This window comes from Plecotus auritus (genome assembly GCF_963455305.1).
Source record: "Plecotus auritus genome assembly, chromosome: 7".
NCBI lineage: Eukaryota > Metazoa > Chordata > Mammalia > Chiroptera > Vespertilionidae > Plecotus > Plecotus auritus.
Genome location: NC_137774.1, coordinates 139,832,833 through 139,848,426, shown reverse-complemented (window position 1 = coordinate 139,848,426; position 15,594 = coordinate 139,832,833). Strand labels below are relative to the sequence as shown.

Below are 15,594 nucleotides of genomic sequence, written 5' to 3'. Positions count from 1 at the left end.
ATGTAAGGAGCCTCTGGGACAACTTCAGGCGTACCAACATCCAAATTATGGGGGTGCCAGAAGAAGAGAGAGAGCAAGATACTGAAAACCTATTGGAAGAAATAATGACCGAAAACTTTCCCCACCTGGTGAAAGAAATAGACTTACAAGTCCAGGAAGCGCATAGATCCCCAAACAAAAGGAATCCAAAGAGGACCACACCAAGACACATCATAATTAAAATGCCAAGAGCAAAAGACAAAGAATATTAAAAGCAGCAAGAGGAAAACAGTTAGTTACCTACAAGGGAGTACCCATACGACTGTCAGCTGATTTCTCAACAGAAACTATGCAGGCCAGACGGGAGTGGCAAGAAATATTCAAAGTGATGAATAGCAAGAACCTACAACCAAGATTACTCTACCCAGCAAAGCTAGCATTCAGAATTGAAGGGCAGATAAAGAGCTTCACAGATAAGAAAAAGCTAAAGGAGTTCATCACCACCAAACCAGTATTATATGATGAAAGGTATTCTTTAAGAAGAGGAAGAAGAAGAAAAAGGTAAAGATAAAAATTATGAACAACAAATACATATCTATCAACAAGTGAACCTAAAAATCAAATGAATAAAAAATCTGATGAACAGAATAAACTGGTGAATATAATAGAATCAGGGGCATAGAAAGGGAGTGGACTGACAATTCTCAGGGGGAAAGGGGTGTGGGGAGTGGGGGAAGAGACTGGACAAAAATTGTACACCTATGGATGAGGACAGTGTCAGGGAGGGGGGTAAGGGCAGAGGGTGGGGTGGGAACCAGGTGAAGGGGAGCTATGGGAGAAAAAAGAGGAACAATTGTAATAATCTGAATAAAGTTTAAATAAAAAAATAAAAAAATAAAGATGTTATCTATTCCTTGTAGGATCTCACCACACACTAGATGCTAACATGTTAAAGCTTAGTTTATTGCATTCTACAGACCTATCTATAAAACCATCTCCTTTTAAATAATTTATGAGATGGACATAACTGATTAGTGTAGTTTCTTACAATTTATATGACATGCAGTTTTAGTAGAAATACCAGTTAAATAACTAGAGGCAGTTATATCTTCAAGTAAAGATTGGGTACAATTAAGGTTATAATGTGGGTTAATTGGGGTAAAATCCTCATGACTAAATTCTGGTGACTCTCTCTTGAAACAGTATTTTCCAACACACTCCCCTATATATTTTTTTTTTAATATTTTAGCTTTTTACCTTTGTGGAATTATTTTATGGCGTGTTGACCAATAGTCTGGGTCTGATCTCAGATGGATTTCACATGCTCTTTGACTGCTCTGCTTTGGTCATGGGACTTTTTGCTGCCCTAATGAGTAGATGGAAAGCAACTCGGATTTTCTCCTATGGGTAGGTACACTATCAAGGTGATGTAGTACAATGAAAGTCTTAAGTGCAAATTCTATCTTAGGGACATGAAATTTTATTATTCTTAATACAAATAATTTTTCAGAGTTTTGTTTTTCTTTAATTTGAACTATGTAAGAGGAAATGAACCAAACATTTAATAAATACTAATTGACAGTAAGCTCAAGATTGTACTCCCTGGCAAATCCCTCTTATAGGCAGAGAACAAATAGTTAATTATTGAGCTCTTTGCTCAACATGTTTGAGGCAATGGAATGTACATGATCATTCACATCTTTGCTGTTGAGTATTAAAAATGAAGGGGCTATACATTAAATATCCTTTCATTAAATGAATAATTCAGTTCAACAAATATTAGAATCCCCCGTTGGTACAAGGTATTTTGGTAAGACCTATTCTAAATAGATTAATAAATTCAGCTCTTATTTTCAACTGTTTATATTTTGAAAGATAAATGAGCCAAAAATACAAATGATTTTGGTATAAAGCAGAATCTATGTGCTGTGACAAAGATAGAGAGCACATTAGGGGCTTAAAGGAAAAATTAACTTCTTGCTAAGAAATTAGGAAAGATTTTGTGTAAAAGAGGGAACATTTATATATTGATAAATATATAAAATTTCAACAGATATATGTCCAGAAAGTACCTTGGAACATATTAGTATGATGTTTAAAATCTTGGTAACTTTCTAATATTACTATTTATGTAGTTGAAAATTTGGACTTGTTTTCTCACTTGGAAAGTAATAATGTTATACTTTTAAACTGTTTGTCATTTCCTTTTCTAAAAATGTATTCTACATTTTTAGGTATGGCCGAATAGAAATTCTCTCTGGCTTTATTAATGGACTTTTTCTGATGGTAATAGCTTTCTTTGTGTTTATGGAGTCAGTGGCTAGATTAATTGATCCTCCGGAACTAGACACACACATGTTAACAGTAAGTCTCTATTTTTCTATTTGAATTACTGCTCATATTCATATAGTTCTTTCATGCTAAAGTATAATTATTTGTAGTTATTGATCTAAAAAGGTTTTATTTCATTTTTTATTTAAATCAACATAACTTCCTATCTTGTTATTTACACTGCTGACTCCTACAAAAAATTTTCCAGGAGTCTGGCAGATTCTTAGCAAATTCACCAATCCCTGATAAATACCCTGCCACCCTTCCCTCCACTGCCCTAGGGAAGATCATATCTTTGGCCCTGCCTCCTGGGCTGCTGAAATACTCTTCTGGGCCCCATCTTTTTTGGAATGAGCCTTCCACCCACCCCTACTCCTCCTCTTTTCATCCACCAGTGCCCAGACGTCTCACTGGTGTTCAGAGGAAAAAATTTTAATATAATTTCCTATTCTCTTTTTTTAAATTTTTTTCTCTTAGAATTAATCCTTTTCTCTAATATTTTAGTAGGCAAAATATTAGATGACATTCTAAAACATAGAGATCTCTTTTGGACTTATTTTAAATGTTTTTGTTTGGCCCTGACTGGTGTTCTCAGTGGTTAGAGTGTCAGCCCCAGAACCCAAGGGTCACGGGTTAGATTCCAGTCAAGGGTATATACCTGGGTTGCAGGTTCCCTGCCCCAGTTGGGATGTGTGGGAGGCGGCCAGTTGATGTAGCTCTCACATGATGTTTCTCTCTCTCTCTCTCTCTCTCCTCTCCCCCTCATCTCACTCCCTTCTACTCTCTCTAAAATCAATGGAAAAAATATACTCCAGTGAGGATTAACCAAAATAAATAAATAAAATAAAGTGCCTTCCAATATTAAAAGCTGATACAACTTCCTTTAAGAAATAAAAAATAAATGTTTTTGTTTGAAAGTGTTTTTAAATACCTGAAGAAATTTGTTAGAGAATCAAATCAGAAAAAAAATTTTTTTTTCAAATATATTTGTATTGATTTCAGAGAGGAAGGGAGAAGGGAGAGAGAGATAGAAACATCAATGATGAGAGAGAATCATTGACTGGCTGCTTCCTGCATGCCCACCACTGAGGATCAAGCCCGCAACCCAGGCATGTGCCCTGACCGGGAATTGAACCATGACCTCCTGGTTCATAGGTCAGTGCCCAACCATTGAGCTACACTGGTCGGGCAGAAAAATATTAATTTTACTCCATAGATTATAGTACTGCTATAGCAACTTCTAATGTTCTACCTATACCTAAAGACCTACCTTTATATGTGCTGTTTCTTATAGTTGGCCTGCCCTTCCCTTACTTCTGACATTCAGACTTCCTTAAGACTTTGCTTATATGTCTCCTCTGGTGGCATACCTTCCCTTAACCCCTCTTTTCTCTGGAAAGTTTGTTAGATATCCCTTTCTCAATATTCCCATAGCAGTGTTGAGTTATAACTATTGTTTAATTTGTCATTGTCCCAAAATTAAGATGTAAGTGAAGTGTTTTCGGGACCTGAATTGTGTATCATTAACTCTTAAATTGTAGCACCTGGCTTTTAGGAACTCAGCAATTAATTGATGAATGACTAAAAACAATTATGAGTCTTGTTGGTAGAAGCATATATTAGTAAAATGTTTTTGGATTACAGTTGGGAAATACATCTTGAATTTTAAGTGCTCATATCCTTTGATCTTTAATATTTAATACAGAAATATTCACACAAGTGTGTAGAGATGCATGATTCATTATATCATTATTTATAACTAGAGGCCCGATGCACGAAATTTGCACAAGGGCCTTGGCCCTGGCCGCCGACATGGCCGGGGGCCTCTGCTGCCTCTGCCTCAGCCCCCGCCTGCTGTGGCTTTGTCCAGAAGGAAGGATGTCCAGAAGGACATCCAGTCTAATTAGCATATTATGCTTTTATTATTATTTACTTGTGGCTCGGTACATGAAATTCGTGTACATTAAAGTGGAATTAATTAGAGGAAATATTTTAATATTGCTATTTGCCCTTTATAATAGAAGTGTCAGAGATGAAAGAAAATTAGTAAAATGTATATGAAAATATCCCTCCTGTCAGAGTCTGGGGTACACCGCAGGACCTAGAGTCAAGTCCCCGCCCACCACCCACACCCGCTTCGAAAATGCAGGAGACCCAGACCCGGCCGGCCCCACCCCCATTGGGTGAGACCCATACCTGGCCAGCCCCACCCTCGTCAAGTCCCTCTGGGCAGGGGGCCACAGCCTCAGGTTTCCCAGCCCATGACCGGGTGTGGGGGGATATAGTCTCAGGTCCCCTGTCAAGCCCCACTGGGCGCAGCCTGAGGTCCTCTGGCCCATCACTGGGGTGGGGGGTTGTGGCCTGAGGTCCCCCATCAAGCCCCACCAGGTGAGGGACACGGCCTGAGGTCCCCTTCAAGCCCCGCTGGGTGAGGGGCGTGGCCTGAGGTCCCCCATAAAGCCCCGTGGGGTGGGGGGTGTGGCCTGAGTCCCTCACCCCAGCCAGGCACCATGCAGCCTCAGGTCCCTGCCGTTTAGTCATGACATTATGGCATCCTAGCTAATTTGCATATTCCTCTATTATGTAGATAGCTAGATAATGGGGGGGGAGACAATGGCCACTAATGAAAGGACTAGTTAAATAAATTTGTCACTCATAGAATAGTATGCAGCTATTAAAAAGAATGAGTTAGGGAAACCAAGATGGCGGCATAGGTAAACAACTGAAATTGCTGCCGCGCACAACCACTTCAAAACTACAACTGAAAGACAAAACGGACATGATCCAGAACCACAGGAAGGCTGGCTGAGTGGAAACTCTACAACTAGAAGGAAAGAGAAAAGCACACTGAGACTCAGAGGAGGTGCAGAAGTAAAGTGCAAAGGTACGGAGGCGCACGTGCGCGGAAAGGGCTCGCAACTGAGGACGCTGTTGTCTTTTTCAGTCGGGAGGGAGACACAAGCTCCCAACTGCTCTGAACTCCAGTTCCGGGCGAGACCCTGGGGACCCAAACTCATACGGGAAAAACTGGACTGTCTGGCTTCAGGCAGAACTCGAGGGCGGCTTTCTCTCAGAGGTGCTTGCAGCGATTACCGAGGGACACTGACAACCAGGGGCCTCTTAGGGCAGGGATGAGGATCAGCCATAGCTGTTTGCTCCGCCCTGTTGATTCCCTGAGACCCCGCCCCACCCAAGCTGTGTGCAGAGGCTTTTGCATATGAATGGCCTGGCCCTTTACAATCTAAAATTACCTAACTGCAGCTGGGTCAGAGAGCACCAGAACTTCCAAAAGAAGGCCCAAGGCCCCACAGCAGCTTGCATTGCTTCACAGCTGGGCCTCATCTCGGCACCTCCAAAACACAAACAAAGAAGAGGAATCTGCAGATCTCTCCGCAGCTCCTGCTGGGTGGCCTCAGGCAGAGGCTAAATTTGCACCTCCTTGGAGATCCAAGATCCAGTGAACCGAGTGGTCAGAGTGGGACCATCCAGATCACAACTCCTGAGATCCATAGGGCCACACTCAAGGGGAAGACTCAGTGAGCACCAAAGCCCCACTGAAGCAAGTCTTGCCCCATAGGGATGTCTCCAGCACAGAAGTTCTCCCAGCGTAGACACAGCTGATCCTCACAGCCAATTGGCCTGGAGGTCAATTCCTCCCAGTGACACCAACAACAGTCAAGGCTTAACTACAACAAGACTGTGCACACAGCCCACAAAGGGGTGCACCTAGAGTGTCCACCTCAGATAACTGGGGAGGCTGAGCCACTGGGCCCTATAGGACATCTAGCACACAAAGCCACTCTATCAACTCAGGGAAGCAGCCAAAATGTGGAGACAAAGAAACAGATCACAAATGAGAGAAATGGAGGAAAACAAACGACTGGATATAGAGTTCAAAACCACGGTTATAAAGTTTTTCAAGAATTTTCTAGAAACCGCCGATAAATTTAGCGAGACCCTCGAGGATATGAAAAAGGACCAACTAGAAATTAAGCATACACTGACTGAAATAAAGAATAATATACAGAGATCTAAAGCAGACTAGAGGATCGTAAGAATCAAGTCAAAGATTTGAAGTACAAAGAAGCAAAAAACACCCAACTGGAAAAGCAAAAAGAAAAAAGAATCCAAAAATATGAAGATAGTGTAAGGAGCCTCTGGGACAACTTCAAGCGTTCAAATTATGGGGGTGCCAGAAGAAGAGAGAGAGCAAGATACTGAAAACCTATTGGAAGAAATAATGACTGAAAACTTCCCCCACCTGGTTAAAGAAATAGACTTACAAGTCCAGGAAGCGCATAGATCCCCAAACAAAAGGAATCCAAAGAGGACCACACCAAGACACATCATAATTAAAGTGCCAAGAGCAAAAAACAAAGAGAGAATATTAAAAGCAGCAAGAGGAAAACAGTTAGTTACCTACAAGGGAGTACCCATACGACTGTCAGCTGATTTCTCAACAGAAACTATGCAGGCCAGACGGGAGTGGCAAGAAATATTCAAAGTGATGAATAGCAAGAACCTACAACCAAGATTACTCTACCCAGCAAAGCTAGCATTCAGAATTGAAGGGCAGATAAAGAGCTTCACAGATAAGAAAAAGCTAAAGGAGTTCATCACCACCAAACCAGTATTATATGATGAAAGGTATTCTTTAAGAAGAGGAAGAAGAAGAAAAAGGTAAAGATAAAAATTATGAACAACAAATACATATCTATCAACAAGTGAATCTAAAAATCAAGTGAATAAAAAATCTGATGAACAGAGTAAACTGGTGAATATAATAGAATCAGGGGCATAGAAAGGGAGTGGACTGACAATTCTCGGGGCGGGGGGGACGGGTGGAGGGGGGAAGAGACTGGACAAAAATTGTACACCTATGGATGAGGACAGTGTCGGGGAGGGGGGTAAGGGCAGAGGGTGGGGTGGGAACCGGGTGGAGCGGAGCTATGGGGGAAAAAAGAGGAATAACTGTAATCTGAACATTAAAGATTTATTTTTTAAAAAGAGAATGAGTTATACCTATAAATACATACTATTGAAATTTACCTAGTAATGTAAACAAGGTTTCAGGTATAGTGTATACTTACTCTAATAAGTAGTATTTTCAAACTGTTTATTTAAATAAAAGAAAACTTCAGTATCGTTTATTTATTCATAAGTCATGGACCAAGTACATATACTTAATCACTTAAAATTTGGATTTACTTAATGAATATAATGAGGTTTTGCTATGAATACTTTCAAAACTATAAACAGAAAACATATATAGCTGTATACTAACTTTTAAGCAACAAGCTTATTTTTAAATTACAAATTTAAAAATTTTCTTTTCTCCCTCTTGCTAGCCAGTCTCAGTTGGAGGACTGATAGTAAACCTTATTGGTATCTGTGCCTTTAGCCATGCCCATAACCATACCCATGGAGCTTCTCAAGGAAGCTGTCACTCATCTGATCACAGCCATTCACACCATACGCACAGCCACAGTGACCATGGGCACGGTCACAGCCATGGATCTGCAGGCGGAGGCATGAATGCTAACATGAGGGGTGAGTCCTTGCCAAATATTGACCTACTTTTCAACCATGTTGTGATTTGACACTGTTTATTTGTATTAAATATTGGGCTCTGGTACAGTTTTATTTTGGAAAAACAATCTGTGGCTAAAAAAAGGTTCAAGTCAATAAATATCAATTACTGTATAATTATAGAGTTCTTTTCATAGTGACAGTTGCATAAATATTATTTCCAGGGGAAATACTGAGTATGCCATTGTGAACTTCCACTACAAAAAAAAAACAAACAGATTTTTACTGTACTATAAAAAAATTGAGAGAAGTATTTATCACTATATTGAATTATTCTAAATGTTTAATATAAGTTATTTGGGTAATGTTAAGACTTGGCTTATACACAATTTCTAGGAAGCCTTCCCAGGTAAACCACACCATCATAAAACTCACCACACTGTGGTATAGTAGCCCACATCCATACCTTCTTACTCCTAGGTTGTGAATTCCTTGAGGGTAGTGACCATGTTTTAGTCATTTTGAGTGACAGGTGAATAGTAGGTATCCAGTAATATTTATAGATATTTTATGGATAAAAGAACTAAATTAGATGTGATTTAATTTTTAATGTTTTTATATATTTTACTTACAGGTGTATTTCTACATGTTTTGGCAGACACACTTGGCAGTGTTGGTGTGATTGTATCCACAATTCTTATAGAGCAGTTTGGATGGTTCATTGCTGATCCCCTCTGTTCTCTTTTTATTGCTATATTAATATTTCTCAGTGTTGTTCCACTGATTAAAGATGCCTGTCAGGTTCTACTTCTGAGACTGCCACCAGAATATGAAAAAGAATTACATCTTGCTTTAGAAAAGGTACTGTGTGTAATTTCTTCACTATTTTTTTCCTTTTAAAGTAGCATTTGAAATTAAATTGACCTAACAAGAAATATGCAAGATATGAATGAACAAAATACAGTTTTATTTAAAGGACATAAATAGGAACTGAATAAATGGAGATATTTTCTTGGATGGGAAACTATATTATGAAGATGCTGATTTTCTTTCATTTAAATCCCAATGTAGTTGCCTCTCATTTGGATTTGTTTGTTTTTGTTTTGGGGGAGCAGAGATAATCCAATATTATTTGGAAGCTTATTGGAAAGAGTTAATGCTTGAGAATAAACAAAAAATACATAAATTTACAGAATTAACTACTAATTAAAAGGATTCTATCCTGTTATTATAAAATTACAGAATTTACTAACAGAACTAACAATTTTGTTCTTGCACAAGAATAAGCACATAAATTAATTCTCATTTTAAAAATCAGAAATAGGCCCAGGAACTTCAGTATATACCAAAGATGACATTTCAGATCAGTGAGGAAGAAAGGGTTGACCTAATTAACATTTCCACTTGGTGGAAAAGAAAAGCTACATATATCTATACCAGTGGTCAGCAAACTCATTAGTCAACAGAGCCAAATATCAACAGTACAATGATTGAAATTTATTTTGAGAGCCAAATTTTTTAAACTTAAACTTTTAACGCCACTTCTTCAAAATAGACTCGCCCAGGCCATGGTATTTTGTGGAAGAGCCACATTCAAGGGGCCAAAAAGCCGCATGTGGCTCGCAAGCCGCAGTTTGCCGACCAGGGATCTATACCATATCATATAAAAATATATTTCCAGTGAGTGAAAATATTATATGACAAAATGATAAAACTGCTAAGATAAAATAGAAGAATATAGCAGAGAGGTAGGGAAAGGAACGCCTTCTTAATATGATGGAAGTAAAACAAGAAGCCAAAAAGGGAAAAAATCTACAGATTGGACCAATTGAAAAGTGTCCATTGTCAAAAGATTCCATAACAAATATGAAATACAAAAGTCAGGCCAGGAGGAAATATTTGCAGCACATATAAACAGGCAAAGTACTCTTTAAATCAAGAAAAAGACAGTCTTTGAGAACATAAACAGGCAGTTCATAGTTTTTGCTATGAATTAGAAAAATAGAATGTCTTTCAGCTATGGCTTGCCATATCATATTAAAGTAATTAGGATCTGCTGATGAAATTTTAGCATCTTGAATATTTAAAGTATAGCATCTGCCCTGACTGGTTTGGCTCAGTGGATAGAGCGTCGGCCTGCGGACTGAAGGGTCCCAGGTTCGATTCCGGTCAAGGGCATGTACCTTGGTTGTGGGCACATCCCCAGTGGGAGGTGTGCAGGAGGCAACTGATCGGTGTTTCTCTCTCATCGATGTTTCTAGCTCTCTATTCCTCTCCCTTCCTCTCTGTAAAAAAAAATCAATAAAATATATTTTAAAAAAAAAAAAAAAGTATGGCATCTTAGCCCACTATTTCCATAAATAATATTAGTCTGGTTTTCTCATCTTCTCATTAGTGAATACTACATCCTACTAAAAACAAAAGTTTTTCATGTCAAAGTAACATGTCTATTACAGAAAATATCAAAGTACAGAAAAGTACAAAAGTGAAGGGACCACATATAATCCACCTGGAAAGAAACACTTTTAAAAGTTGTTTTTCTATATAGAAATATTTTTTTAAATAAAAGTAGCAAAAAAACCTGCTTTTTAAATTTTTCCTCATTTAATTATGTCATGTTGATAAATATTCTAATAACATTTTTTTAATCCTCACCCAAGGATATTTTTCCATTGATGTTTAGAGAGAGTGGAAGGGAGGGAGGAGGGGGAGAATGAGAGAGAGAAACATCAATGTGAGGGAGACACATCGATTGGTTGCCTCCCACACACACACAACCAGGACCAGAAATCAAACCCGAGACCTTCAGTCTGACCACTGAGCAACACCGGCTAGGGCTATATTGTAATACATTGTTAATGACAATGTAGTGGTAATGTATAGATAGTCTATAATTTATTTATCCAGCCCTCGATTGTTGCATATGGACGATACCTTTTGTTAATTCTCACCCAAGGATATTTTTCCATTGATTTTTAAGGAGAGTGGAAGAGAGAGGGAAAGACAGAGAGAAAGAAACATCGATGTGAGAGAAACACATCAATTGGTTGCCTTCTGCACAAGCCCCTCAGGGCCCAGGCCAGGCAGGAGCCTGCAACCAGGTACATGTCCTTGACCGAACCCAGGACTCTTTGGTCCCCAGGCCCATGCTCTATACACTGATCCAAACGAGCTAGGGCTGGAAGATAATTTTTGAATGTGTAATAACAAACAATATGCAAATGTGTGTGTCATTTTAAAAGAAACTGTATAGTTTATTGAATGTATCCACTGTTTAGAATAGGCAAAGTACATCTTACATAGGTAAAAATTGGTGTGCAACTGTTGAGTATAAAGGCACCTGTACCCTGTTCATTTCTTCTTCAGAGCTACCTTTCATGACATCACTCCTAGGTCAAAACATTCCGGCACCTTTATTTTATGCTAGTTTGCTCTCCTATTTCTTTCTCACTCTGCACTCTCCTTATTACCTTCTTCTTTTTTTTTTTTTTTTTTTTTTTTAATTAGTTTAGTAATGGTTCCTGGACCAAAAAAATTCCTTTGTAGTTAAGTAAATTATAACCTTTAAGTCCATTTATATCACTTCAGCTTTTATTTGACAGATACAAAAAATTGAAGGATTAATATCATACCGAGACCCTCATTTTTGGCGTCATTCTGCCAATATTGTGGCAGGAACAATTCATATACAGGTGACATCTGATGTGCTGGAACAAAGAATAGTACAGCAGGTAATAACCTTTTGTTTTTAAAGTAATTTCAGTTGAGGTAATTATTGCATAAAATTACATGCATTATAATTTATACAATTCAATAGTAATTTAACTGTTTGAAAATATCAGTCTTTCATCTGAGCATAACAACATTTTGTACACCTAGGTTTTCTTTATATCCAAAACTGGTTAAAATAAAATCAAGTTTTAGGATTGAGGATCAGCTTAAGTTAATGTAAAATAAAATTAAGTTATGATCCACCTTAATTCCCAATAGATGATCAAGAAATAAGTTATTATAAATGTAGCCCTAACTTAATTATAATAATATTAACATTGGCAGGGTATATGCTATGGTTGAAGATAGGGATCAAAACAGTTCTTGTATCCCTATTCTGGACATACTGAATTGGAAGCAATAGCTGTTTTCTTTTACTACTTTGAAAGTGAGATCAGAATTTACTCATTGCCTAAAATCCTATTTTGTGCTCCCTTTGGCAGCACATATACAGAGAAGATTAGCATGGCCCCTACACAAGAATGACATGCAGATTTGTCCAAGTGTTCCATATTTTAAACAAAAACAAAAAAATCCTATCTAACATTTGCCCAAATAAATAATAAACATTATTTTGAGGATGTATCTTTGACTATCTGTAGCTATAAAAAATGAAATATTAATTATTTAAGACATGTGCATTAAATGCATTAACCTAAATGCTTTAAAATATATGGATTTTTTTATAACAGGTTACAGGAATACTTAAAGATGCTGGAGTAAACAATTTAACAATTCAAGTGGAAAAAGAGGCATACTTTCAACATATGTCTGGCCTAAGTACTGGATTTCATGATGTCCTGGCTATGACAAAACAAATGGAGTCCATGAAATACTACAAAGATGGTACTTACATCATGTGAGATAACCAGGAATTACCTCTGGAATGTAAACAATGAAGATTAAATGACTAAGTATTAGAATATTGCCAGAAGGAAGAAAATTGCACACAATTGTACAGAAACATTTTGCCATATTTGAAAAAATAAAGTTCGCTACTATTGGATCAAGGAATCTTAAAGGAAATTTAAATACAGAATGGAGCATTCATTGTTCAAGTAAAATCATTATTTGAATTATGTGTATAACAAGAATCTTAAAATTTGAGTGAACATGATATATCACATCATCTTTGAAGATGAACATAAAATGATGGAATCAAGTGAAGACCAAAATTACTTGTGTTTACTTTGTGCCAGAAAGCATCTCCATTGTAAATAATGTATGTACATGTTTATTACAAAGACCCAAATGAAAAATTTTAGTCGATTTTTTTGCATAGCCCTAGGATAAAAAAAAGAATAAAAGTTCTATATTTATGGATTTTCTGTATATAAAACTAGTTTCTAATTAAAATTTAAATCCGTTAAGTAAAATCTGTATTGCCACTTTAAATGTAAAGTAAATTATTTGGGAGAAACTTCAACCACTGATAATGAGACAAGCAGTGAGAATAGGGAAGTATAACTACAGTTTTTGATGTATTACAAAAACCAACCACTCTGTAAAATAAATTTTTTTTACTTTTGGTAATATTTGCAAATGAATATTACTTTATTAGGGTGAAGAACTTATACTAAGTTGTGTCCATGTTATTCACTCACTTGTCTTCTGCCTCTAAAGTAGAATACTACATTTCTTATTACGCATCTGTCATTCCTAGTTGTTTATCAAGCTGGTATCCAAGCAATGTTAGGCTTTTCATCTTTTCATTTAGTTCCATATGTTGTGGAATAGCCATTTGAGAGAGTCATAAATATTTGTCAACTCAGTTAATTTTCTGCCCATAAATTAAATGTCCTTTTTTTGGTACATGTAGATACATAAGAAATATCAAAGTATAGGTAGTCATTTAAAGTTTAATATGGTCTATAAACACTCGGGCACCATGAAATCAAAATATCCTATAACTATTTTCTATAAATATATCTAATTTATATTTTTTAATTTTCAATTTAAAAGGGATGTACAGTCTGAAAAGACTGTATAATAGATATATAATAATATATGCAGTTTTATAAACACCAAAGAACGTTGTCCAAAAGAAACTTTTGAATACCTGTCTATTTATAAGAATCTGAATATTTTCATTCTTAGACTAGAAATTTTGATAAGTAGGATGAATTAATTTTAGTATGGGTACTATTTTCTTATCTAACATAATGGCAAATATGTACTGTAAATCATATTTTTGTCTTACTAATTTTTAATATGTGAGAGGTTTAGAAACTTGTTATAACTTATTTGGATAATCCTTGTCTTCTCTTTACACATTATCTGGTCCAGAATCTTCAAAATTAAAAATTTATGAATGGTGGGAAAATAAATGCATATTGGCGTTTCAATGCAACTTTTGTACATTAAAAATTTTTAAGTAGATAGGTACAATGAATATTGCACCATTATTAAACTTATCATTTCCCTTAGAAGGCATATAAACAACAGGAAAATAAAATTAATGTGACTGAGAGAAGAAGGCAGGGGCTGAAGATTAAGGGGAGTCCAGGTAGAAAGCAGGGAAACTCCACATTGAAGAGCACCTAGGTACTGGTTCCAGCTCATACAAACCATGTGACTTTAGACAAATCAGCCTCTCCGAGTATCTTTTTTTTCCTCTCTCATACATAAAATAATTCAATCTCAAATTCAAAGGGTTATGAGGAGCAAAAGGAATAATGTGAAAAGAAATTGAAAGTTGAAAAGCTAAATAAAGTGAAAGGATTTTTAATATTTTAAACTTGACTTCAGAGGTAGCTTTTATTAATTTGTCATTTTTTCTATTGAAATCAGCATCTGAGAGATTAATTAATATTATATTCAGTGAACAAACAAGCTTAAAATAATACCCAAAACAGAAGCCTGTTTATACTTCGTTTGCCCCATGAAGGGTGGTGGTGGTGGTGAACAAACCTATTGATTTCTCTTTTGTCCCTTCCCATTTCTCTCCTTTCCCTTCCTTTCCAACTTTTGTTTTCCCTTCTTACAATTTAGGCACTGGTGATTTCCACTTAGAATAAACATTACATCTGTTAAGATATAGATTTATTGTTTCTATTACATGATAATTGATCAAACTTTAAACTTTTCTCATTACAGCAGAAGAATGAGGCTATCTAATAAAATAGTAATATGCAAATTAACCATCACTCTGTTACACCCACAAGCCACGCCCACCAGCCAATCAGGAGTGAATATGCAAATAAGCCCAACCAAGATGGCTACGGCCACAGAGAGCAGGAGGGAGGCTTGGGTTTCCCCAGCGATGGAGGAAGCCAAGCTTTCCGCCTGCCCTTGCCGGCCTAGGCCTCCACTCAAGGCTACAAAGTTTCAATGATAGAAGATACATAAACCCAAACAGAAATGGTGGCAGCCACAGAGCTGGAAAGAGCAGGAGGCTAGGGTTGCCCCCGGTGATGGAGGAAGCCAAGCTTTCCGCACACCCTGGCCGCACACCCTGGCCGGCCAAGGCCTCCGCTGAAGGCTACAAAGTTTCAATTATAGAAGATACATAAGTCCCAATAGAAATGGCTGCTGCCACGGAGCAAGCAGAAGGCTTGGCTCCACTCAATGCTACAAAGTTTCAATTGTAGAAGATAAATAAACCCCAGATACCAGGGTCTCTGCTTGGGTCGCCAGGGGGCAGGGCCGGCCTGCAAACCACCACAGGCCCCTCACCCAGGCCGCCCTATGCCCCAAGGGAACCCCCACCCTGATCCAGGACACCCTTCAGGGCAAACCAGCTGGCCCCCACCCGTGCACCAGGCCTCTATCTAATAAAAGAGTAATATACAGATTGACCATCACTCCAACACACAAGATGGCTGCCCCCATGTGGTCAAAGATGCTGCCCCCATGTGGACACAAGATGGCTGTCACAAGATGGCCAGCAAGGGAGGGCAGTTGGGAGGGACCAGGCCTGCAAGGGAGGGCAGTTGTGGGTGATCAGGCCAGCAGGAGAGGGCAGTTGGGAGGGACCAGGCCTGC

At 37.8% G+C, this 15,594-nt stretch overlaps 1 protein-coding gene across 2 annotated transcripts in view; it reads left to right on the top strand.

Annotated features, from left to right (window-relative positions):
* SLC30A5 (solute carrier family 30 member 5) overlaps nucleotides 1-13,958 on the top strand; it is a 33,622-nt gene extending 19,664 nt beyond the window's left edge. For both annotated transcript variants that reach the window (XM_080677734.1, XM_080677735.1), the window contains 6 exons: nucleotides 1,229-1,386; nucleotides 2,214-2,343; nucleotides 7,659-7,860; nucleotides 8,474-8,700; nucleotides 11,442-11,570; nucleotides 12,303-13,958. In XM_080677734.1, coding sequence (XP_080533860.1) covers nucleotides 1,229-1,386; nucleotides 2,214-2,343; nucleotides 7,659-7,860; nucleotides 8,474-8,700; nucleotides 11,442-11,570; nucleotides 12,303-12,473 — 1,017 coding nt within the window. In that variant the 3' untranslated portion in view covers nucleotides 12,474-13,958. The remainder of the gene's footprint in view (nucleotides 1-1,228; nucleotides 1,387-2,213; nucleotides 2,344-7,658; nucleotides 7,861-8,473; nucleotides 8,701-11,441; nucleotides 11,571-12,302) is intronic.
* The last annotated feature ends 1,636 nt before the right edge of the window (nucleotides 13,959-15,594 follow it).